At 62.3% G+C, this 24521-nt stretch overlaps 2 protein-coding genes across 8 annotated transcripts in view; one reads left to right on the top strand and one right to left on the bottom strand.

The window, feature by feature from the left end:
* SEMA4D (semaphorin 4D) overlaps nucleotides 1-4897 on the top strand; it is a 95286-nt gene extending 90389 nt beyond the window's left edge. The window contains exons 15-17 of the mRNA XM_021694376.2: nucleotides 1658-1830; nucleotides 1914-1957; nucleotides 2757-4897. Coding sequence (XP_021550051.1) covers nucleotides 1658-1830; nucleotides 1914-1957; nucleotides 2757-3658 — 1119 coding nt within the window. The 3' untranslated portion in view covers nucleotides 3659-4897. The remainder of the gene's footprint in view (nucleotides 1-1657; nucleotides 1831-1913; nucleotides 1958-2756) is intronic.
* A 9796-nt stretch (nucleotides 4898-14693) lies between these two features.
* SECISBP2 (SECIS binding protein 2) overlaps nucleotides 14694-24521 on the bottom strand; it is a 48767-nt gene continuing 38939 nt past the window's right edge. For 4 of the 7 annotated variants that reach the window (XM_044920395.1, XM_044920396.1, XM_044920397.1 and 1 more), the window contains 7 exons: nucleotides 23966-24132; nucleotides 23256-23391; nucleotides 22448-22595; nucleotides 21716-21936; nucleotides 16194-16348; nucleotides 15851-16046; nucleotides 14694-15469 (listed from right to left, as the gene is read on the bottom strand). In XM_044920395.1, coding sequence (XP_044776330.1) covers nucleotides 15366-15469; nucleotides 15851-16046; nucleotides 16194-16348; nucleotides 21716-21936; nucleotides 22448-22595; nucleotides 23256-23391; nucleotides 23966-24132 — 1127 coding nt within the window. In that variant the 3' untranslated portion in view covers nucleotides 14694-15365. Of the gene's footprint in view, nucleotides 15470-15850; nucleotides 16047-16193; nucleotides 16349-21715; nucleotides 21937-22447; nucleotides 22599-23255; nucleotides 23392-23965; nucleotides 24133-24521 lie in introns of all 7 variants that reach the window. The other 3 variants (XM_021694343.1, XM_021694344.1, XM_021694345.1) reach the window with 1 other exon arrangement.

The following is a 24521-nucleotide window of genomic DNA, read 5'->3' as shown; positions in this document are numbered from 1 at the left end:
GTGAGGTCCACAGAGGAATTAGGATGAGGCGCAGGGACCCCGGGCCTTCCCTCGGCGTGAAGGAGCCCCCAGACGTCAGGTGCTCCTCCGTCCTCACAAACGTCCGCTCCACTTCCAGCGCCTCACGTGGCCTGGGGTGGCTCACTCCTCAGCCCCTGTGGCCTGGGATAGTCCCCATCTACCTTTGTCTTGGTGGCTTCTCAGAGAACTGGTTGGTGGTGTATGGAACACCCTGGTCTCCTTGTGCTTGGAGGGGCTGAGGGTTTGGGGACATGCGTGACAGCAGGGGCCCACACAGGCTGAGCTGGGGTGCGCAGGCGTGTGCTCGGCCCGTGGTGACTAACGCTTGTTTGCGGGGGACCTCAAGGCTGCTGTGTGTCCATCCCTCCGGCCCCCAGATGCATGCACCCGCCAGCGATCACAGCCACCCCCTCGCACGTGTTTTCCTGTCCCTTCCATCAGTCTCCGTTACTCGGTGGCTCTGCTTCACAGGAGCCAAGCCCTGGGGAGGGGGTGTACACGGAGATAGGAGCCTGCCCCCCCGCCCACAGCCACGTGCACGGGTCAGGTGTCTGCACCCTCCTGGGTCCCTCGAAGTCACCTGCTCGGCCCTCCCAGAAACCCTCGCCTCTTCGAGCCACGTGAACCCTGCACCGTGATCTGGGGTGGCGTCCTCGGTCCTTCCGGCAGGCGCGTGGCCTCATCTGCCCGGTGCGGGCCGACGGCGGTCTGGCCCTGGGCCTGCCTCTCTCTGCCACTTGTTAGGACAGTCTGTTGTAGAGGGGACTTCCTTTCTCTCAGCTGTGCTCATGCAGGGTGGGGGGAGGGGGGGAGGGTCACAGGCCAGGAGACCAAGGCTGGCCCCAGGGACTCAGAGCGCCAGCCACTCTGTCCCCCCCAGCGGAAGACTGCACCCCACCTGGGTCAGAAACACTGAATTCTGTTAAGCTCGCAAATCTCAGGGTTACCCAGAAGATCGGGGGGAGACAGGCTTGTGGGCGGAGGACAGCATAGACAGAAGTGCAGAATTGCAATCCTGTGTACACGTCGGGTGGCACCACCGCATGGGAGGCCTGTCCCCGCTGCGTCCAGGAGAGCAGTTAGCTGCTCTGTGAGCTGGGCTCTCTGATGTGCCGGCTGTCAGCCTCCCTGTCCACGTGTTCCTCGCAAACCTGGATGTGACAGTGCCTGGCACGTCCTTTATCCCACGTCCTGGAATCCTGAACGCTCCCCCACCGCTCGCTGGCACCCCCTTTCCCGGCCCCGCTGGACTTGTACCCACTGGGGCTGTCCGTGCATGGCTGCTCCCGCCAGGCATCCTGAGATTGGGCTCTAAGTTGTGCCCTTGGCCTCTGACCTGTGGTGGGGCCAGGAGGGTCCAGCTGGAGGGGCTCCGTCCACTCGGAGGGAGACACGCATCCACACAGGCGCCTGGTCGGGAGGGAGGGGGGCACTGGACCGAGGCCCGGAGTGCTGAGTCAGTGCGCGGACTGGGCTGGGAGACCACGCGGCGCCTGCATGCTTGTAGCTCTGGAAGCTCCTAGATGAGAAAACGAGGGAACACGCTCGTCACCGTCCGCGAGCCGGAGACGCACCTGGCACTGTGCGCACCCGGCTGCCCCCTCACCCGCCTGCTCTCCGTGTTTCACCCCCGCAGGGCGGAAGGTTTGTCTATGCGGGCTCCAGCTCGGGCGTGGTGCAGGCCCCCGTGGCCTTCTGCGAGAAGCATGCCACCTGCAAGGACTGCGTGCTGGCCCGAGACCCCTACTGCACCTGGAACCGGGCCACTGAGGCGTGCGTGGCCCTGCAGCCAACAGACAGCCCCAGCAGGTACCCGGGGGACGCGGCATGCCAGCCTGCCCGCCCCGCCTGTGGGGAAGGCACGTGCGTGACCGTGCCCGCTTGTCTTGCAGGGATTTGATTCAGCAGATGAGCGGTGACACGTCCGCCTGCCCGGGTAAGTGGCTCCTCCTCGCCGCGCTCCTCCCAGGCGGCCGGGTCTCGTGACCGTGTCATGGTGCTGTGCTGGTGTGTGGCATCTCGTGCGTTTTGTCTTTCTTCCTGTGCTCGGAACAGAGGGCAAGTATCCGTGATGGTACGGAGGCCGACCCCGCCATCCTTTTGATTTGCAGAAAAGGGTGTTTGAAGCCACGTAGTGTGTGTGTTTACTGGAAGGCACTCGGCGTCCAACCCATGACATCTGCTCTCGAGACGCTTCTCTCTGCCGCTTAGCTTGGGGCCACTTAAATGACCCCGGACGTCCTGGGAGTGGGAGGAAGGGGCGCTGAGAGAGGAGTCCTCGTCCCCTCCGGAGGCCACCGCCGGCCGTGGGGGTCCGGCACATCCCTTCGCCCCCTCGAAGGCAGCCACGCTCCCCTCCCTGACCCGACAGCTGGGGCAGCTTCAGGAGGGGGCGCCGGGCGCACCGAGAGGCCACGAGCCCCGGAGCCACCAGCAGAGGCACGTGGCGTGCGACTCTGCACACTGCCGCTCGGCCTCCCGGGGAGCCAGGGCGCCAGACGCCATCTCTGCTGTTCGGTTGCTTCCGAGTTCCTTGTCCCACTGGGCTGCCATCCGGGGCTCATCTATGCCATTCTGTCACGCATGTCTTTATCTCCTTAGTTGTTCTGGAAGATTCCGTGTTGCTCCAGTGGGTGAAACTCTTGTGTTCTCTTGTGCGTGTTGACCTATTTTTAAAAGACGTGAAGTAGCGAGCCGGGTTGTTGACGCTGTGCACGTTTATTTTGATGTTCCAGATGAAACTAAAAGTTTCCGGCAGCATTTTTTCAAGCATGGTGGCACGGCAGAACTGAAATGCTCCCAAAAGTCCAACCTGGCCCGGGTGGTGTGGACGTTCCAGAACAACGCGCTTGAGCCCAAGGGCCCCAAGTACAGCCTGGTGGGCAGGAAGAACTTGCTCATCTTCAACCTGTCGGAGGGTGACAGTGGGGTGTACCAGTGCCTGTCGGAGGAGAGGGTCCGGAACAGGACGGCCCTGCAGGTGGTGGCCAAGCACGTTCTGGAGGTCAGAGTGCTCCCGAGGACCCCGGCGGCCTCCACCCTGCCGGCCGCCCGGGCCGAAGGGGACAGGACCCTCCTCAGAGTGTCGACGGAGCCCACCCCAGGCCCCCCGGCCCAGACCCCGGCCCCGCCGCCGCCCAGCCCCGCGCCCACCGGCGTATCTTGCAGACCCAAGACCGTCATCAACACGGTCCCCCAGGTGCACTCTGAGAAGACCATGTATCTCAAGTCCAGTGACAACCGGCTGCTCATGTTCCTGTTCCTGCTCTTCTTCGTGCTCTGTCTCTGCCTCGTTTCCTACAACTGCTACAAGGGCTACCTGCCCAGCCAGTGTCTGAAGTTCCGCTCGGCTGTGCTGCTGGGGAAAAAGCAGCCCACGGCCGACTTCTCCGAGTTCGAGCAGAGCGTGAAGGAGACGCTGGTGGAGCAGGGCAGCTTCTCCCAGCAGAACGGGGGGCAGCCCAGGCCGGCCCTGGACACCGGCTACGAGACGGAGCAGGATACCATGGCCAGCAGGGTGCCCACCGACAGGGAGGACTCACAGCGGCTCGATGACCTCCCGGCCCGGGACAGGCCCTTCGACGTCAAGTGCGAGCTCAAGTACGCCGACTCGGACGCGGACGTGGATGCGGACTGAGGCGCCCGCGCGGAGGCCTCCGTTCACCGTCGGTCACCCGGCCCGGGGCCGCATGGGGAGCCCATGTCTGTGCACCTGTCTTCTGTGTCTTTTCTCTCGGGTCAAGCTTGTGATTTGGTTTCTCTTTGTCCTTTTGGAAAGCGGCGAACAGCGCGTCCTGGCCTCCCGCGGTGGACCGCGGTCTGGGACGGGCCCGCGAGTGGTGGTGCCGGCTCCCTGAGCCCCGTCGTGGTGGCCCGCGGACCCCACGCCTGGCACGCCCCCTCCTCAGAGCAGTGGCCCCTGAAAGAGCATTTCATTCCAGATTGGAAATGGCATTTTTGTTTATCAGATTGGTAACTTAGCACCTGTTGTCCAGATTGGCACGAACCTTTTCTTCCACGGGATTATTTTGTAGGGCTTTACTTTTCTTGTGTTAGGTCATTTATTTTTTAAATTACGAAAGCAGATGTTTTAATATTTAGTAGATGTACATCTTCTGGATTCTGTTGTTATGTGAGGATAGGATAGAGCTTACGTTGCTTACGATTCTCAGGGATAAACTTACTTTGGCTAAATGCGTTCTTTCTGCTTTTAGAAACGTAGACAAAACCATCTCTTGAGCACACTTTTTTTTTTTTTTTTAATTTTATTTCTTGAGGGAAGTATCATTTTCAGAGAGATTTTCTTTCTATACTTTTTTTTTTCTGTTTTAACTCTTTCGAAGAAGAGAGGACGGTGGGGGGCTATCCCGTGAGCCAGGCAGGGTCTTCAGGGTCTGTGGCGCCGCCAGGCCCGGAGCTGAGGGGGCATGCGTCTCACGATCAGATGCCCACAGCTGCTGCTCGAAACCTCCCGTGCAGACGGACAACTGAACAGAGCTGTCCACACCTACAAGCGAGCTGGGCGGTGGTGGCCAGACAAGCCTGTGTCTCAGCACCCCACGGAGCCACGGGGTGGACCCGCATGGCCTGGCGCGGCCTCTCGAGGTGCAAACGGGCGAGGCGGTTTGACCGCGGTGACGTCACACTCCACCTGCTGCTTCCCCAACACCTGCAAGAGGAGGCTCTCTTTCCGTGGCAAAGAGCAATAAAATGGATTTCTGTGTCCCTGTGTGGACAGCGTCCCCTTCAGCATGATAGGACTCGACTGTCTTGGTGTAAACGTTTGTGTTTTATAAGATTTACTTTGTTTTTATTTTTCTACTTTGAATTGTATACATTTGAAAAGTAACCGAATAAACGAGCAGCTTATATCCTTGACGTGGGCACGTGATTTGCCGCGGCCGGGAGGCCTCCCTCCCTCCTGGGGGCGCTGACCGGGGGGCGGGCGTCAGGACAGCCTGGGTCCCCCTCTCCTCCTTGCTCTGCTTCCTTCCTCTGGCATGCGGTGGGATCCGGAGGACACCTGCCTCAGTGGCCTCTTTCTTCTCTGTCTTCTGTCTCGCAGCCTCATCTGTGCCCTTCCCTCCTCCGGGGTCCTCCTCCCTGTCCTGTCGGGGCCCCGGCTCCGCTTCCTCTCCCCGAAGCCCCTGGCCGGCCTCGGCCTCGGGGTCAGACAGCAGCCTGCCCATTGCCTTGCTGCCGCCCCTCCTCAGCGACCAGGCCCAGCAGGTGCACGCCCTGGGGACCTTCCACCTCTTCTGCCAGGCCACAGGTGAGCGGGGCACCTGTCGGGGGGTGGGGAAGGGAGCACGGGGTCGGGGGGCGGGCTCGCTGCAGCCTGCAGGCACTGTTGCCCGGAGCTGCCCCTGCGGACGGGAAGGGCCAGTGTCCACTGCTGTGGGCCTCACGGCCACGGTTTCTGTGGCGAATACTCGGCTGTCCGTCCAGAGCCTCCAGGCCACCCACAGATGAGCTGGGCTTGGCCCCAAGGCCTCGGTCGGCCAGTTGCCCGTTTATAGGACTGATTGTGTGTCTGCTGACAATTCGGGGCTCCGTCTCTGTGGCATCTGAGAAATTAGCTCCAGAGCCTCCAGCCGGGGCGCTGTTCTCTGGACTCGTGCGCCGGCGTTGAAATGCGGACAGCTTGAGAGTCCGGTGGCCTGGGAGACATCAGGCCGGGCAGCTGCACGGCCGTGGTCTCCGCTGTGCGGTGGCCGAGCCGCTGCCCGGGCCCCCGTCTCTGTGCCCAGAGGGGAGTAAGAAGCGCACAGGTGGTTTGAGATTTTAACCTGTCGAGAAGCTGCTCCAGGTGTGGAGCCGGCTCTGGGAGCTGTGGCGCACCCCGTGGGGGCTGTGGACCGGCTGCGTGGGCCGCAGGGAAGTGGCCTGGGAGTGGGGCGCTGTGGGGACAGACCTTTGGGGGCAGGTCCGTGCTGCCCCGGGTCGCCTGCTCCGTGCCCGGCCTTGGTCCGTGCTGGGCCCCCCATGTGGCTCCTGGGCCGGATGTTGTCCCTGTCGCTGGGAGAGCGGTGGTCACACAACCCAGCACTGCGGGTGCGGGCGGGCCACGTGTCTGGGAGCCAAATGCTTTTAAATGTGGCTTCTTGGGGAGGCACCTGTTAGCTGGTATGCGCGCACGGGGCGCTGTCCCCGTGACTGGGGGGACCCAGACCACTGTGGGCCAGAGCGGGAACGCCAGGCTTCAATGGAGCCCCAGCGCGGGCTGTTAGTGGTGGAGCTGCGGGCAGCCGGGGAGGGGGTGTGGTTCCCACCTATGGCGCTGGCAGGAAGCACGGCCGGCCACGGGGCAGAGGCAGGACACCCCCCCGCCGTGCCACCCCCCCGCCCTGCCACTGCCAAGGTCTAGGAGCTGGAGGGGCGTCCCCTCCTCCTGACTTTCCATCTCCAGCCAGTGCCTCCGAGGTGGGACCTAACAGGACTGCGGGCCAAGGATGGGGACCATGGCTGGTGGCCTCGCAGCGTGGAGGGGTGGCACTCAGGGTGGACTGAGCAGAGGGACCAAGGCCCCTGCCCTCCTCCTCCCATGCTCCTTGCTTTCCAGGAGCGTGGCCCATCCAGAACCTTCCACTGTTCCACCACGGCCCCACCTGAGGTAGTGAGGTGGCCCGGGAAGGACCAGCCTTTCCCAGGGGGCCCGCATGTCCCGTTCCATCTGAGGGGGAGGGCTCTGCATTTGCCCAGAGCAGGCTCAGTCCACACTGTCTGCCCCCCCACGGGCCCCCACAGCCCTAACGGGACTGTGCTCCCGGTCGATTTAGGCATCTTTAAAGCTAAGAACGGATCTGCTGTACTTCAGGTGACGCTTGACTATTCAGGGTTTTGATGGCCTTTTATGTTTTAACCACGATGTTGGACATCAGAGCCCTTGAAGCCCCTGGGAACCGCGGGGGCTGTAGAAGGTGTGCAGCCGAAACATCCCGTGAGCACCCACAGCGGCCACTGGTGCTGGCGTGTATTTTGGGGCGGGGGCTCCAGAAAGGCCAAGGCTGGGCTGTGGGGGTAGCGGACTCATGAGCTGGTCATTTTCCAGAAGGGTTGGGACCCCTCCATGGGCGGGCAAGGCTGATGGGTCACCTTGCTGGGGTCTCGATCCTTAGCAGGTTTGGCAGGGTGCTTTTGCCAAAATCTGGGTCTCTTTTCCATTGCGATCACCCACGTGCCTCTACAGAGCGGTACTCGTGCGTGGGACGGTCCCCCACACCTGGCACCCTGCGAGGCTGCATGCCTGGGCCAGTGACCCCCCACCCTCCCACCTCCCCACTGCGGTGTCTGGAAAGCGCATTTAGCCACATGTGCCTCCAGGGACTAGGAGGACCTGGATATTCTGGGGGTCACTCTTCAGCCGACCACGGGGTACTTGCTGTTTCATGACAAGCTGGGGCACTCTGAGAAGGAAGGCCGATGAAATTGGGGTGGTGGAGACCGACACCCCAGTCGGGTCCCATTTCTGTGCTGGACACTGTCCGGCCCCAGGGCTCCGGTGTGAGCCCCCCCACCTCCGCCCCGCCGCTCCCCCCCGCCCGGGTGTGGCCAGGGCCTGGTGGGAGGCCGCGGGCGTGAGCACAAAGAGGGGCTGGCCCCAGGGTCAGAGTAGACCACATGCATGGGGATGCCCGGAGGATGGCTTGCCAAGTGGGGACGCCGGGCACAGATGTGGCCCGAGGACTTAGAGTGGACCCATCACACCCCCCTCCAACTTGGGGCTCTCAGGACCCCACTTCCAGAATCGGATGTCCTCCCTTGGTGAGAGGCCCCTGCTCTGAGGAGCTCTGGTTTTGTCACGAAGTAGAATCAGCTCTGCAGCCACAAGTCCCCTTAGGTGGCGCAGGGCGGGCTAGGAGCAGGGCGCTGGCCCCTGCACCTCGTTGACCCCGCGGTAGGTGCTGGAACCCAAGGCCAGGGGAGCCTTTCCAGGGCCCAGAAGAGGTGCCACACACCCGGGGCACGAGGGCCTGGCCCTGTGGGGTTGCACAAGGCCCCCAGGGTAGGTGGGTGCGGGCCCTGCTGACGGGTTCTAACTGTCACTCTGCCTCCTTGTTCTCTGCATTCAGAGGGAGCTGGATAGCTTTAAAAAAGAGTAAGTAGAACGTAAGTACCCCTCTAACATTTTTAAAGCTTTACTGTGGCTAAACACACACTTAAAGATTGAGCGATGAAGTTTTTCAGGACCGAGGGCATGAAGTTTGCGTTCAGCCCGTGCCCCACCCCCAGCCCCCCCACTGTGGTCAGCCGAGCATTTTCCCCCCCTTGGGCCCCGGCCATGTGGCCCTGGGTGATGATTCGCTGCCGGCTCAGGCCACCCCAGTCCTTTGTACCAGGGTTGGCCATGAGAACTTTCCGGAAGCTGTGACCCACCCTGGTGCCTGCAGTCCTGGGTGGGTCTTCATGCACGTCACCCCGGGGAAGTTGGGGGTGAGGGGGAGCCCAGGCTCTTTGGAAGGGGCTTCAGTGTCTGTTCACAGCCTCACGGGATCCCCTCTAATGGGCTCCACCGCCGGCTGGCCGCCAGGGAGTGGCTGCACGGCCCGTGCTGTCGTGAGGCGCGCCCGGCGGTCACAGGAAGGGGCTGGGCCAGCTGACGGGCAGCGGTCAGGCGTGCGCACGTACGGACGTGTGACACGTACAGAATTGTCGATGGGCAGGCGACAAAACGCTCTGGGCAAAACAAATTATAGCAACACAATAAAAACCCAGAAACCCCACCCGGAAAACAAGAGGAGACGCTGTGTCCCTGTGGCCAGCATGGCCAGGGTGTTGAGCAAAGCCTTCCAGAATTTCCTCGACTGACCGCCTACGGCACGTTTCCTTCCTGAGGATGCCTCGTTTTCGCTGCAAAAGCAGTATCTGCCGTAGTGGATCTGGGACCCCGGGGAAGTGTAAAGAGCAGGATGGAAGCGTCCCGAAGTCTGCCGTCTGCATGGAGCCACCACCAGCGCAGCGGCCACCCACAGGCCTTTCTGCTGGGCGTCTACATGCGCGTGTCTATGTGCGCACACGCCTGTACTTCGAGAGCTCCTCCTCTGACACGGTGACATTTCCCCGTGTTACTGTCTTCTTAAACGTCAGTGACTCACGAGTGACAAGCAAGGCTTAGGAAGATTTTCAGGACCGAGGGGCACATGAATTCCGTTCTGCCTGTGGCCGCCACCAGGTGGCCGTCACGTCACGTGTGAGACCCCTGGTCGTCTGTCTCCAACTTCTTACACACACAGCTCTGGTGGCCCTGTCTGTGTTCTGATCGCCGCCTTGGTCCATTCGTGGGACCGTCTGGTCTGAGAGTCTGACTTTCCCTTGGGAGGTAGGCTCTTTGAAGATCCTGAACGCGGTGCATCACTGAGGAGGAGACCAAAGGTGGAAGGTGCCACGCCGGTCACACAGAAATCCACGTGAAAGTTGTCTTGGAGCTCTTCCTCCAGCTGGTGCCGCGGCTTTGGGTCCTGGGCTTAACCCTTTGGCTGCAGGTTCTCTCCCTGCTCGGCGAACTGCAGCCCTTGCTCTGACGACCGTCCTCCACGACACTGCAGCTTACGTCCTCCCAGCTTGGGGGGCAGCTAGGTAGAATCCCGCTTTGAGAAATGGCTCCCAGCCCAGCTGCTGGTCCTGTCCACGCCGGGCACAAGCAGGGAGGAGGGGGCGGCAGGGACAGAGGAGTCTTCAGCCTTGCTCCACGCCCTGGCCCCCATACTGACCCCGAGAGTCGCCCCACCCCCAGGTGGGCTGGACCCCCTCCCATTAGGTGCTGGGAGAGCAGGTGGCCACGCGGAGGCAGAGCCTTTGGTCACAGGTGGTGGCAGCAGGACCAGGTCCGGAGAGGTCTGTGTCCCCCCAGGTCCTGCGGACGTTCACTTCGTCTGGGAGAAGAACGGCCGTGAACTGCACACGTGTGTCCCCACGCAGACCCACGTGCTGCTCGATGGCAGGACCCACGTGCTCAGCTGGCTGCAGGACGCCACCCGAGAGAGCGCCGAGTACCGCTGCTCCGTCCTCTCCTCCGCGGGCAACAAGACCTCCAGAGCGCAGGTCACCGTCAGGAGACACGGTAAGTGGGCGGCCCTCTCACCCCCGCTGCGCTGCCGCCCCGTCCACATCAGCCCCCGCGGGCACGTGCCCGCCCCGTCTCACCCGGGCTTCTGTCTGGCGGGGCCGGGAGGTCCGCGTTCTGAGAGCCCGAGGTCCCCCACTCGGTCTCCACACCGAGAGGAGCTGGCTGGCTGTGCGGTTCTGGCCTCAAAGCCCTCCCCCGCCACGCGGACGCTCGCCCCACGGCTGCCGGCTCCACGCGCTCCGCCCGTGGCCTTCCGGGACCGCCATCCACACGGGGAACACTCACGCCTCGGTGTCTCCAGGCCTGGCCGGGCCCATGCCGCCGGGAAGCCTGCCCTCACTCTCTGGGAGATTTTCCTCAACGTGCATTCACTCTGCTCCACTTTATGTCCTGTGCTTTTTCTGGAACTATCCTCCCAGATGTTGGACCACTTGGCGCGGTGCAGAGCGGGGAGCGGCCCTGGGGGCCACGCGTCCGCTTCTAAACAGCCTTGGAGGCAATGTGCATGTGACAGCCTATCCAACACCCGAACATCTCTGGGAGGGTGTGCCTCAGTTTCCCCGCTGCCGGCCTAGAATTCAGCCTTCCCGGGTCTGCTCCGTCCCCACCGGTGCCTCTGCTTTCAACTTCCAGGTTTTTGTGGTTCCCCGCCTATTCTCAGTCCATCCTTTTTTTTTTTTTTTTTTTTAAAGATTTTTATTCACTTGAGACACAGAAATACGGAGAGCGAGCGAGCATGAGCAGGGAGGGGGGAGACAGAGGGAGAGGGAGAAGCAGGCTCCCCGCTGAGCAGAAAGCCCGATGTGGGGCCCGATCCCAGGACCCTGGAATCATGACCTGAGCCGAAGGCAGACGCCTAACCATCTGAGCCACCCAGGTGCCCCTTCTCAGTCCATCCTCAAGAATTTACATCTGTGCTTAGAGATGATGAAAAGGCCCCCGTCCTTCTGGTGTGAGTTTGGGGAGAGAAAAAAGCTGCAAATATTCACTCCTGCCCAGAATCCGTTCTTCCCATTTCTGTAAAGTGCCCTGCGTGCTGCCATCAGGACAATCGGAATCATCACGTAAACGTGACTCACAAACTGTGAGGGGTCCCGCAGAAGTCACGAGAAAGGCACTGTCGGCAAACAGGCTGGAGGGCGCCCCCGGTGACCCTGCTCCCCCTCCCCCGCTCTGCCCCGCCCCGCGGTCACCCAGCTCACCAGCCTGTGAGCAGCGTGACCCAACACAGATTGCAGGCGGTTCCACCCGAGTCACGCTGCGGCCCGCACACACACGAGGCAGCCGGAGACACCAGCGCAGCTGGGACAGCCTGGTGCCTGCTTGCCTGCCCAGCCCACCATGTCCCCTAAAGCTGCGTGGGGCTAAGAGAACGCAGGGCTTCTCGCAGGATGGGAACCGGAAGTCCCTGCAGAGCCCCGTGGGTTAAGAACCCCCAAAGGCACCTCTGGAGCGCTGTCCCTTACCCCGCGGCCACCCGGGGAGCCCAGGCCCCAGTTGTGCTCGAAGAATGAGTTCTGTTTTGTGTCTTGGGGCTCAGGTCCCTAGCACCCGTTTATGGAATTAGCAACATGAGCCGCGGGCCGGATCAGGGACGCAGTTTGACAGAGAAACTACGGCTGTTGGGCTCGTGCCGTCCCGACAGCCCCGCATGTAACTCCCAAAACCTCAAGCTCCCACACGGGCCACGCGGAGCAGGTAGCAGCTGGGCGTCCTGGGATGCCAGCCTGCTGAGCCGTGCGGACTCCCCGGCCTCACTTGCGACAGGCCTCCCAGGGGAGGCAGCACCAGCCCCAAGACGTAGGGAGCCAGCCCCTCTCTTGCCTGGGTAGAAGATTCAAGCGAGGTGAGGACGGGGCCAGCGTGACCGCGGGGAACAGCTGCTACTGGGGCTGGTGGCCTGGGGAAGGCAGGCTTGGAGGAGCAAACACCTCACCCAAAACCTGGCTCTCGGGATGGCCTCGGTAACCCAGGCTGCCACGAGGGCCTGCGAGGCTGATACCTGGCCCCTCCCCCGGCCTTGTCTTGCAGAGGCGACCCACCAGGAGCAGTGGACCCGAGAGCTCGCCGCCTGGAGGGCTGTGGCCGGGGAGCATGACCGCATGATGCGGAGCTGGAGGAAGGCGTGGGTACGTGGCCAGGCCGACGGCGGGCAGGGGCCGGCAGGGCGTCCGTTGCCTTGGGGCTTGGCCCACGGAGCCGTTCTGCTTCCTGGAGCCCGCGGCTCTGAGCTCCGGGGCAGATGCCTGGGGAGCATCGGCATGGCGGGGGCGGGGCGGGGCGTCTCGAGGAGACGCCATTCGGGGGGTGCGTGTGCAGGCAGGGCCGCTGGCTCTGGCTGGACGCTGGCCGAGCAGGGTGACTGCTGAGCCCGCAGGGAGCCCGGTCCCGGCACGTGGGGGGGGGGGGGCAGAACAGGCGTCCCTCCCTCCGGAGTCGCTGCTGCCGCCATCTGAGCAGCCACCAGGCCCGGGAGTTACTGGACGACGAGCCCCATGGCTCGACTACAGGCCTTCAAACGTCCCGGCTTCGGTGGCCACCCAAGGCCTCTCCTTGTTGCCAACACAGGTTGGGCGTTTCCCACTGATCCCTTCCCTCTTAGCCCACGCAGGACCCCCTCCCCGAAGGCCCCCTCCCGCGTCTAGGACAGTGGGGCATGGGCGGCAAGAAGGGCCTCTGTTCTGCCAGGAACTCAAAGGGGGCTGCGATGTTCTTTCAGGAAAGCTGTGACAAGGACCGCCTGTAGACATCAGCCGAGCCTGCTGCCCCTGGCCACGCCACCCCCGGAGACGCCCCAGGACGGTGGGCGGCCACCTGGCCTGCTGAGACGTGGCCCCACCTCAACCTCTCCGACAGCAGCCAGAACGGTTTTAAAAGCTTCGGTGCTTACAAGGCACAGAAGAGTCTGTCCGGCAGAAACGGACACCAGGAAGGTTAAGAAGCTGCGGCTTCTGTGTGGACACCGTGCGGACAGCGGTGTGCGTGACGGCTCCTTTTCCAGAAGCACCGCTGCTGGGCCGCGTGGCTGCCCTGCCTTTGCCGAACTGTCCTGGCCAGGAGCGTGCAGCCCACCCTGCCCTGAGTTCCCACACGCCAGGGGCCAGGCCCGGCGACACCAGTGGCAAGAACTGGCCTGACACCTCGAGGGACCAGGAGGTATCCCCCCTGCCCCCCACCCTCCAGGAGCTCCCGGGCACTGAAGGCTTTGCGGGCTTCCGCGCGTCACCAAGCACGGGAGCTGCTCCACGAGGTTCTGTGCGTGCCCTGAGCTCGCGTGCGGTGGTGCCGGCGGGTCCGTCCTGCTCCCGGCGGTGCCACGGGGCGGTGGGGGGGGAGCTCGTGCTGCCGAGCGCTGCACCCTGGGGGCGCGCCGTGCGTGCGGGACACGAAGGCCTGGCCCGCGCAGCCTGGGCCCCGCGGACACGTGCTGCTGAAGGAGCGACGGCTACACCCGTCCGCGCAAACCCAAAGCCTCTGTTCAAGACGGAGCCGTCCCTCCCTGTGAGCGCAGCCTGCACCCGACTCCCCGTTCTGACGCCGGGTCCGCCCGACAGGCCAGCACACGGCGCACCAGCATCGCCCGTGAGAGCGCCGGCCGCGCCCGGCGGGGCACGCGTCACAGCTCCCGCAGGACGGGCTCCACGGCCCGGGCCCTCCCGGGGGCTGCTCCCTGCGGCCCTGAGACTTGCCCCGGGTGTGCCGACACCACCACGAGACGTGTGCCCTGAGCCCAGTGGGGAGGGTTCTGGTGGGACCCGTGCTTAGAAGAGGAGTTTGGGTTTTCTGCTCTGTTGAGAAAATAAACAGAAATAAACACAGTGAGCAGAGCGTGTGCTTGGGAGGGGCGTCACCGGCCGCCGTAGCCTCTGCCACGGAAGGGACACCGTGGCCGGGCCAACCCCAGCAGTAAGTCACCCGAGCAGCGCACCCTCCGGGGCCGACGCAGAGCTCACGCCTCCCTGCTCTGCTTCGGCTTCTCTGCCCCCAGAGCAGCGCCGCGCACCCGCCAGGGGCCGGGGCGCTCAGCAAAGGCCGGCATCCCCTGCTGCAAGCCGTAAACTGTAAACGTCACGCTCTCCTTGTAGGTGAACTGCAGGACCTCCCCTCTCCCACCATCTCCGATTTTCAAACCCACGACAGTGGACAGGGCACCTGGTGACGCAGGGCAGGAAAGCCCTGCCCTGTGCGCTCCTCCCGGCTCCCCCCACCCCAGGAGAAACCCGGGGCGTCACACGGCCCCCACTTCAACGGCTCTGAGAAGCGGGCGCGCTAGGAATGGCAGGTGTGCGCTCGACAGGACAAACGCTGCTTCCCACGCCCCAGCCCGGCCACACGGCCCGCCCTGACCTCACCACGGGCCACTCGCCTCTCAGACGTACGACGCCCGACACGACCGATCGCCCCTCACGGTGCGCTCAAGGCCAATGTGCGCCGCGGCTCGCCCCGAACGCGCCCGGCGGCGAAGCTCCGTCCTGCCGCCGCCTGGGTGACGGTACTGGGGCGCACGGGCAGAGGCAGCGTCCCCACCGCAAACCTCTTCCCTTCACACAACGCACCTGAGGGGCTGCACTGGGACTTAGGAACCCCGAGAAGCCTGAGACGGCGGGGTGACCAAATCATCGCTCTTTATTCAAAATAAATAAGCCCTCTTACTTACAGCAAAGTATGAAAGCAAACTTCTATCCTGCTGGCCTCCAAGACAGAAACCACATTCAGAATACGTTCATTTACGAAAGAAAGAAAACATCTGCAGATTATCAAAACTGAAATTTAGAAACTTCAATATACACGGCTTCTTTGAAAAATAAAAACAAAAATGAGTAATTCATGTCAAAAGGTCACAGGTTATAGAACCGATTTTCCTTCTGAGGCTCATTTTAGCAGACCCTCCAAGTATCCCCAAATCTTGCGGCCAAAAAGCCAGGTCCGCAGAAAGGCCCCCACCCCCCACCACCCGGCCCCGGCGCCTTCCACACACTGACACGGCTCAGCTCTTCCGCATCGGAGGGGGTTTCCTTCATAGCAGAGAACTCAGGGGGCTACACGTCCGGGCTTTTCCAGACTCCGTGTGCTCAGATCCAAAGCTGCATCTCGGGGCTCTTGGGCGAGGCTCCCGCCAGCACAGCCGAGGGCCCCTTCCCGGGATACGCATCCTGGCTTCACCTCCCAACTCTGCAGCCACACAGAACACAGCAGGTCCACGGAGACCTGAGAAGAGCAAGGCCCCAAGTCTCACGCACCCCTTCCTCACCCCACACAACACACACAAACAACTCTTCTATAAATTCAGGTTCATCATCTGAGAGGTTGAAGCCTCCAGCGAGTCTTCCAGCTCCAGAGCACAGCGACTGTACGCTTCCAGGTGTCTTCTCCAGATTTCAACTAAAAACGACAACGTGGCACAGCTGAGCGACACGCGGGGACAGTCGGGGCAGCCTCGACTGGGAAGCACGCTGCCCAGGGGCTCAGGCCCCTACACAGGCCTGGCAAGGAACCCCCCCAGCCACCCCCCCACCCCCGCCGCCCCGCTCTGTTGGTATCCGTGAGCCCGCGGCGCCCGCTGGCCTTAACCTTCCCCCGGGGACACCACGGGGCTCAAGGCCGCACTCTGCAGGTGCCACCCGAGGTCTGAGCCCCGCCCGAAGACGACAGCTGGGACCAACCCGGCCTTCTGCCGCCGAGAGGCCCTGCCGCTATCCGGGCGCTCTGCCCCTTCCTCAGTCGACGCGAGCTTGAGGATGCTCAGCCCTCCCCAGCACTCACTGTAGTACGGCTCTTCGCTCCCGGGCGCAGGGGCAGGGGGGCCGTCCTGCGCCGAGCCGCCGGGGCCCTGCACGGGCGGGCTGGCCGGAGCCGGGGGCCCAGGCTCCCCAGCCAGCTCCCGGCGCACGTTCTCCAGCATGGTCTTGTACGCCTGCCGGGCGGCCATCGTCAGCTCGACCATCCTGTGGAACTGGTCCTGCGGCAGAAGGGAGCGCACGGGTGACACCCTGACCCCAGGGGATGCGCCGTCCTGCCTTCCAGCCTGCCGCCCCCAGGCTCAGGGCTGCCTGTGGGCACGCTGCACGCGAGCCCGTGTCTCCCACCCCCGACACCCCCAGCTCACCTGGGCCCCGTCGTAGCTGAAGATGCCCACCACGCTGACGGGAACGGCCTTGTTCAAACTGCGCCCCAGAGCTTTGCGGTTGAGCGCGAACACGAAGGGAATATTCTGCTCACAGGCATAATCGATGATGGTGTGCAGCGTGTCGTCCAGCCCACCTGGTCAGGGACAACGGAACGACAGGGAGATGCGTCACACGCGGCGTGGCGCTGATACTGGCCGCAAAGGGCTTTTTTCTGCACGTGGCGACACCCCCCAGCGGGCCGTGCCTGACGCCACCAGGACAAGGCCGCCACCGCGAGGGCATCGCTCTCTCAGCCACGTGGGAGAAATCAACTCTCCCGAAGAGACACGTCCTCAGCGGAATAAAACACCCCTCTGTCGTTAGCCTAATGGAAGTGAGGCCTCCGTGTTTTAGAAGAGCCCCCACCCTGAATCCCGACATGGGGGGGGAGGTGGGCACCCACAGCACCAAGCAAACCTCAGACACCAGCAGCGCGGGCCCGCCCATGCCCGCGTCGGGCCCGCCAAGCCTCAGTGTCACCCGAGCCTCCGACCACAGGGCTGCCCGCTGCGGGCTCCGACACGCTCTCCTCACGCTCCCGTCATGTGCCAGAGGCTCACAGGACTCACCGCAGGGAATCACTTCCTGCGTCTGCCCGGTCTAAGGACGGGACCGGCACCGCAATCCCGGCCAGGGCAGAGACGCAAGGCCTGCCCATCCGCGGCGCCACTCCTCCCCCGCAACCCGACCCCGGGCGCCGACCAGCGGGCTCTCCTAGCCCCGTCCGGGGGATTAGGGAGACTTCACCACAGTCAGGACTGACTGCATCACTGGCCTTTGGCTGATTCAACCTCCAGCCGCCTGCCCGGAGGCCAAGGGTAGGGGTGGGGTGGGGATGGGACCGAGTTTCCAACGCCCCAGTGACCCGGTTGGCCCCCCTGGCAGCCAGGCCCTGCCTTTGGGCAGGTCCGAAGGTCACCTTCATTACCATAACACCTTTACCGTAGTCACCCAGAGTATTAGAAGGTGAGAGCCAGAAACCGAAGACAAAAACCCAACAGGAAGGAGAAATCTCTCTCAGTCATCTGAGTGACCAAATAGGTGTCGCTTATAAATCACAGTACTGCACTTAGTGAATAGTCACCGAACGCTCACTGTGCGCTGGGCCACTGGTTAACTACCTATCAAGTACGAGCTCCTGTGTGCGCACAAGAACCCGGCAAGGGAGGGGCCGCGCCCGCACAGATGGGACCCTGGAGCAGAGAGGTCACCAAGTATCCGATGCCGACAGGGCCCGGCCGCGGGCTCCCTGCCCTCCACCACCCGCCCTGCTGCCAAGCAAGGTGCCAGGTAGGGTCTGTGCGCCGGGAGAGCGGGAGAGGCACGGTGAGAAGGACCAAGGGAGGCTGTGCGTGCAGGTGATGTGCCCGCCACGCGGGGGGCCCAGCAGCCCCGAATCTCTACTACGGGAGAAGTACACGTGTGTGTCTGTGCACACGTCACGCGGAAATCACAAGTCCTCACACAGGCCAGTGGGGCCAGAGAGGACGCGCACGGACAGCCACGGAAGATCACCGCAGGCAGGAACAGGTTTGTCCCAAGTACAGAAGCTGCACAGGGCGGCTTCCAGGCGCTCCAGAGACACAACAGAACATCTACACGGAGGCACCTATGGCCTCGGCCATACTCATCCCAGGCACAACAGACCAATTCTGTGTCAACCTAAAACGTGGAAATGCGCTTACTCCTGAGGAATAAAGAATATGAAAAAAATACACAAGTGAGAACCAGCCTTTTGAAAAAGGAAGATGACATGAGGCTAGCATCATCGGGTACGAGAGCGTAAAGGTGGGGATGCGGGGTGCAGAACGGAGGCTCTGGCGGAAGGTGCACTGTGAGGCACCAGGGGAAGGGCAACTGGGTCGGCCTCTGGAAAGATCCCTCTGAGAAGAAATACAGTCTACCTAAGCAAACGAAAATGAAAACATGGAAGAACCAGAAAAACAATATTAAAAAACCTACTAATAATCTTGGCGTGTTAAGGTGGAGAAATGCCATAAAATCTAAACGCAATAAAATCACAAGAATAAAAAACATCAGTATGGTAACAACACCCAAAGTCTCTGCACAGCCAAAAAACGTTTAAAAAACAGGCAAATGACAAACCAAAATAACAATTACAACTCTTACCCAAAGAGCTTTCTTATTATATAAAAAGCCACATGTCACTATTAAAAAGGTCAAAATCCCAAAAGACAAATGGGCAAAGAACATGAACCAACAGTTCACTGAAACCACCAAGCTCTTCAACAAGAAAGAGGCTGCTCGCCCTCCCCTCCCAAGAAAAATGCAAACAGCCTCCCCGGAGCCGGGGCCGGAGCTGGAGCCGGGCACTGGGCACGAGCTGCTCTGGGTGCACCGCTCGAACAAGCAGCAGGGGCGTAACCCATGGACCCTCAAATGCACCTGCCCTTGCGCTCTCAGTGGGGCCCCACAGAGATGTTCCCACAAGTAGAAAGGACAGGATGCAAGGTGCGTCCTTGTTCACAGCTGTAGACGTCTGGAAAGAGCCAGGATGTCTGTCGGTACCGTCTGAGCAAAGCAAGTGTGCGCACGGTGCTCACAGCCGGGCCCCCAGACTGCTGGTGAGCTCCCCGCAAGGGGCCCACAGCGCCGGGACGCCAGACCTCTCTGGCTACCTGGACTACCAAGGACCCATCAAATGTGGCAATGCTGGCTGCCTCTGGGGGGCTGCAGGCATCTGGGGGGCTTACTCCTTGAAAGGAAACCTAGCACCTGGCTCACCGCACGGCACGGCCCCAGCAACCTGCGTGCAGACGGACTTACGGACGGGGCCCACGACATCTGCCGGAGAAGAAAATGTCTCCCGTGGCCCCGTCACCTGGCACTAATTGTAGGATCATCCAATGTTCTTTCAAGAGAAAAAAGCACATCCGCTGCTCTGGGAACTGGGACGTCACTCTGCAGCCGGTGTCACCAGAGATGAACACTTAGGCCCCACATCCCTTAGCTCTGCCCACGCCCGACCCAGGTCCACCTGAAGACCGAGGAAGGAGAGGAGGAAGCAAGCTCTGGGGACAGACACTCAAGGAAGGCCTCAGTTCTGGGCCGGCAGGGAAAGCAGGCGGGAGACGGCGGGCGAGGGGCGCGAGATCCTCAGCTAGAACTACAGTTACTCCCAACTTCCCGCCGGAGACTCCCGTGCCCCTTGACGCCTGCCACGTGGTCTCTCTCTGCCTCGTGTCCCCCAGCCCCGGGGCCGACCACAAATACTTTCCGCGCAGCGGCGCCATGGCTGTTGTCCCTTCAAAGGCCTGCTTTCCAGGTGGCCTGTGGCTGACGTCAGGACTTGGGTTTCCGGAGGGCACCCACCATGCTAACTGGTAAGAGGGGCTACGGGGTGGGAATGAGGAGGCTCACGGTCCCTGCAGACAGCACCCCACATGCGCATCCTGTGGGACTCCCCTGGGAGAGACTCTGGGAGACTGGGCCTGACAGTGGCAAGCCTAGACAGTTCTGCTCCACCCAGCACCCAGCCCGCAGGCTCAGTGGGAGCTGAAAGCATCTCCAAGGGCCCACTTCCCAGGACTGACGACAACACACTCAGAACAAGCAAAATGCTCAAGACAAGTGCCACGTACAATTCAAGCTCAGCATTACCAGGCAAAATGCCGCTCCGCACATGGTACTCCACACAGCCCAAGGCCAGGATGCCAAGTTCTACCTTAAAATACTGCAAGCCATTGGCGAGCTTTTCCAAGAAGAATCGAGTTCCTTCGGCCTCAAATAAAAAAATGCACAAGAACGGATGACGACGAACGCAGCTGAACCTACCGCCAACGCAGATGCCTCTCGACCCAGGCAACCCCCCCACCAGGAGAAAGGCAGTTCACAGGGGAAGCACGGTGTGGTGCCCACTGCACACACATACTCATTCCCTGGTCTGTTTGTTAAAGACACGAATCACAGGAGAACCCGAGACGAGAGCAGGAAGCTGGGACGCAAACGGACGACTGGGCGCGCCGACCTGACAGCGGGGCGAGTGGGGGAGCCCCGAGCCCGCCGTCTACAGCCCAGCGTCCGGGCACGTTCCATGCAGACGGACGTTCAGAGGAGGTGAGGGCAGTTGGCGTGCGCACCTGCGTCACCCAGGCAACGCCGGGCCCTGCGCTTCTAGGGGCGGACGCACCCCTACACCCTCTCTGCAAGAGACTCAGGGTGTCGATCTGGCCCCAAAGCAGCAGCGGCGGCAACAAACACGGAGACTTCGGGACAACAAAAACTGCTCCCGGAAACTGGAAATAATAGCAGAAATGGGAAACTGTGCTGAAGCTTAGAGGAAGCCGTTAGGATTCCTTAACAGAAAACAGAACCAAGGAAAGGCTGAGAGGACAGCAGCGCAGGGGGGCCCCGCGAGCCACCCGCCCTCCTCCCAGAGCCTCGGGCACAGGGCAGCGCCCAGCCGCCTCCAGAGAGGAGGGAGGACGACGGAGAGCGGGCGCAGAGCCGGGAGGCTGGGCTGCGAGCCCCAGCACAGGCCTTCCCTCAGCACTCGAGCCGGCGTCAGCACAGCCCGCTCCCCAGCAGGAGCTGGGAGGCCGCCCCCAGGGCACAGCTGCAGGGAGGTGCAGAGCACCCCAAGGGGCCCAGGTGAAGCTGTGGAGCACCCCAGGCACCAACGGTCTTGGAGGAGGCTCAGGCCACGGGCCAGGAGCTGGAGGACAGACTCGTGTTGAAGCCCAGAGCTGTGAGGGGACCCCAAGGGAGGGGCGCGGCCAACACACAGCCGAAGCACAGAGGCCCCAAGTCCCCTTCTGCCCTATTTCAGTGTCAGGGCCTGCCCTGAGCTAGGACCAGGGCGAGCTGGCCGGGCAGTGAGCAGGTCCAGCGGCTGCTCTCAGGCCCCGGGGGCCCCACACAAGCCAGGAAACCTCAAGTCTCCAGCTGCGAAACGGAACCCAGGAAAGCTCAGTGTAGGATCCAGACTCGGCCCTGCAAGGTGACCTGTCCAACGTGGGAGAGAGGCCCGTGCCCGGGGAAGGCTCCCTTCGGCCCCCCGGCAAATGAAGACACAGGACACAGGCTGCTGACTACCCGTCCCTCTAACACACAGCCCATGTCCGTCACCTCACCCAGCCCGCTGCATCCCACAAAACACAGCCAACCTGCTGGGGCCGGTAAAGTGGCCAAGCCCCTGGACAAGCCGGGAGTGCTCACAGACTGAGCAAGTCAATTGGCAATGGAGTGCCGGGCTGCCGGGCTGCCGGTCACAGGATTCCCGCAGCGTGAGCTCTGGAGGCCCCCCGCCTCCTCTCCACCCCGCCCCGCCAGAGGCCTGCACCGACTGGCCGGACCATTAGCCGGCACCCACAGGGGCCTGGCTGCCTCCGAGAGCAGGACACTGGGTGGTCAGGTGAAGCTGCAAACACAGCCCTCAGGTACGAACAAAGAAAACCAAACCCGCCCCAGCAGCCGGGCCGGGGGCCACAGTGCTCGGTACCTTTCGACTGGATCTTCTCACAGTTGGGAGAGATGATGATGCACTTGAGTTTCCTGAGCTTCAGATGCTTGAGGACCTCCCGCAGCCCCAGCACGAGTCGGCGTTTGGTCTTAGCCTTGACTGGATCTTTCTGGTACATGCGGTCTTGGAAGCGCACCAGCTCCTTCAGCAGATCCGTCACACAGGCGTCCACCTCCTTACTCAGCATCTGGCTGCAGTAACTGAGACAAGGTGCCCGCTGGCGGGGGCCCCTCGGGAATCCCTGCGAGGAGCGGCCCGGCCGCAGAGCTGGGGCTCCTGACGGTCAGACTTCACATCCTCCCCGCTCCCGACCACGAGGGACAAAGGCTCTGCGCCCCGCGGCCCCCCGATGGCCCGCCACATGCTCCGTGGCAGCTACTGCCCACAGAGACCCACACGTGGAATGTGCCCTGAAGAGAAGTGGGACGGGAGCAGGCAGAGTCCCCTCAGAAACTACCCAGAGACACCAGACCGTGAAAGGGAGATGTCACCACACTGCCCAGCCCCCCAGCGCACACCTCAGCAGCACGTGAGGACAAGGACCTCACAGAAGCAGATAAGGTGGCCCTGACGTGGGTTCTGACGAGGAGGAAAGCCAGGGCCTGGCCTGGCGGCCTGAGCAGGTCGGCGCAGGACAGCCCCACGCTCAACACCAGAGCGAGCACACCCCCGCCCCAGGCCCCACGCGGGCACGGCCCTGTGGTCACTCACTCCCGGAATCTCCGGCTGTGGATCTTGGGGCAGCCAGCGCCGTTGGGAACGAGGTGGCAGCCCTCTACCTCCTTCTGGAGCTCCGCTCTCGGCAGCTCTTCTGACCTGCCCTCCAGCATGGGCGCAGAGCACGGCGACGCCTCCGGCCCTTCTGCAACACCCCGGAGAAGCGAGTCGGCACAGCCGCCCCCATGCTGGGCACACAGGCTGAGGGCGGAGAAGACCTGAGCGCACTTCACGGGGCAGCGTCTCTGGAGCGGCCCTCAGCAGGATGACAAAGGTGACAAGTCCTCAAGCCACACACTTACGATCTGTGTACTGTTCTCAACACACAGCTCCGTAAAAGGCCTGCTAACACTTTCTCTGACGCCGGGACTCTCACACTGCTGAAAAGCAGCTTCGCAGTGAGTGGCGTTCATTCTCACGGCCACTTCAAGCTCCGAGGACCATCCGATGCCACACACATCACACCTGGGGACCTCGTCCCTCTGTCCCTTAGACCGCACCCCAAAAGCCACAGGCACCAGGAGCTCTACCGGCCCATGGGGACGCCCTCTTCCCAGCAAGTCGGACTCGGACAGCAGCCGCATTCTGCTTTCAAGGCCAGCAGCACTGTCCCGCCGTGCCCGCCCCCGCCCCCGCCCCTGCTGCAGGCTTCCCCCCACCCCCCCGCTGTGCCCGCACCCACCCCGACTGCAGTGTTCCCCTGCTGTGCCCACGCCCACCCCTGCCATAGGGCTCCCCCGCCGTGCCCACCCCTGCCCCTGCTGCAGGGCTCCCCTGGGCAGCAAGCAAGCGCGCTCGGTACCTGAGGGGTCGGCCGGCTCGAGGGCCTCGTCACCACCGCTCTCACCATCCGGTACAGCATCACTGGCGAGAGCTGGGCTCACAGCATTTTCTTGGAGACGCTGCTGCTTTCTCTCCTGCCGTTCTTTCAAAATAATCTTTAAAATGAAATAAGCGATTAAAATACCTAAATACTTGTCCTTAAAAATAAGCCCTTCTGCAAAATAAGCCACCCAACCTCAGCGGGCAGGCATCGTGCCTTCTTGCGCCCTCACAGCAGCGACATGACATGCCCTCCATCCCCCAGGGGCCGGGCCCACGTCCCCCAGGTGTGCAGAGCCGGGCACGCAGGACCCAGGCCAGACAGCAGGGGCTGCGGCAGCCTCAACAGAACCCATATTCCAGAATCGGAGCACCAGCCAGACTGCCCAGGGGAGGAGGAGGGCAGCGAGGGTGAACAAGGAGAACACAACGGCCCCCGTTCCTGGTTCTCTGTCTGCATCCCTGCCAAGTATTAAAAGAAAAAGAGCCCGCCTCCAGGAGCGGAGGCGCCCTGCTCTGTACCCTCTGCCATCCCACTCAGGGAGGGGGGGGTCACTGTCAGAGAGTCGCGCACACATCTCGAGAAAGCACATTCCAGCAGAGCGAACGTTAGAACCGAAAACGCTAAGAGCTCTAAGAGGTAACACAGACAGGAAGTGAGGTTTGCTAGCACCTGCTTTCACCACATACCTTCTTCAACGAGGTTGGCTTCTTGGCCTTGGGGACCTCCCTCTGCTTCCCCTTCTTCATCAGCGGGGCGCTGGAGTCCAAGGGGTTGTGCGGGGTCTTCACCTGGCTCAAGTGGTGGCCCTTCTTCCCCGACGCGGTGTCTCTGGAGAGGACCGGCACCGCCCCGACTGCGACACGGAGGGGACAGGGGCATCAGGCGCCCAGCCCAGGACCTCACTCACCCTCGTCAGACTGCCTGTTACACAGTCTTCTCACTGACAACCCCAAGAAGTTCAGTATCTTCTGGCAGAGATCCAAAAATACCATCAACTTCTCTGGGGACAACCAGCGTCCCATCCCTGTGATAGAACCTCCACGTGTCTCAGCAAAGTGTGCGGTGGGGAGACCCCACCTTCTGAAACTAAGGTATTTCCAGACAGTGTGCACCTACAACAACCCTTTTGAGGGAGTCTCTCCCCACCATTTTTGAAACCGCCTCTGCAGAAGGTGGCTACTGGTTTCCAAACACGCATCTTCTCTCTCAAGATTCTCTTGAGTTTTCCAGACAGAAAGATAC

Source organism: Neomonachus schauinslandi, chromosome 13 (genome assembly GCF_002201575.2).
Source record: "Neomonachus schauinslandi chromosome 13, ASM220157v2, whole genome shotgun sequence".
Lineage (NCBI taxonomy): Eukaryota > Metazoa > Chordata > Mammalia > Carnivora > Phocidae > Neomonachus > Neomonachus schauinslandi.
Note: the sequence above shows the minus strand (reverse complement) of the source record. Positions and strands in the feature narration are given on the sequence as shown.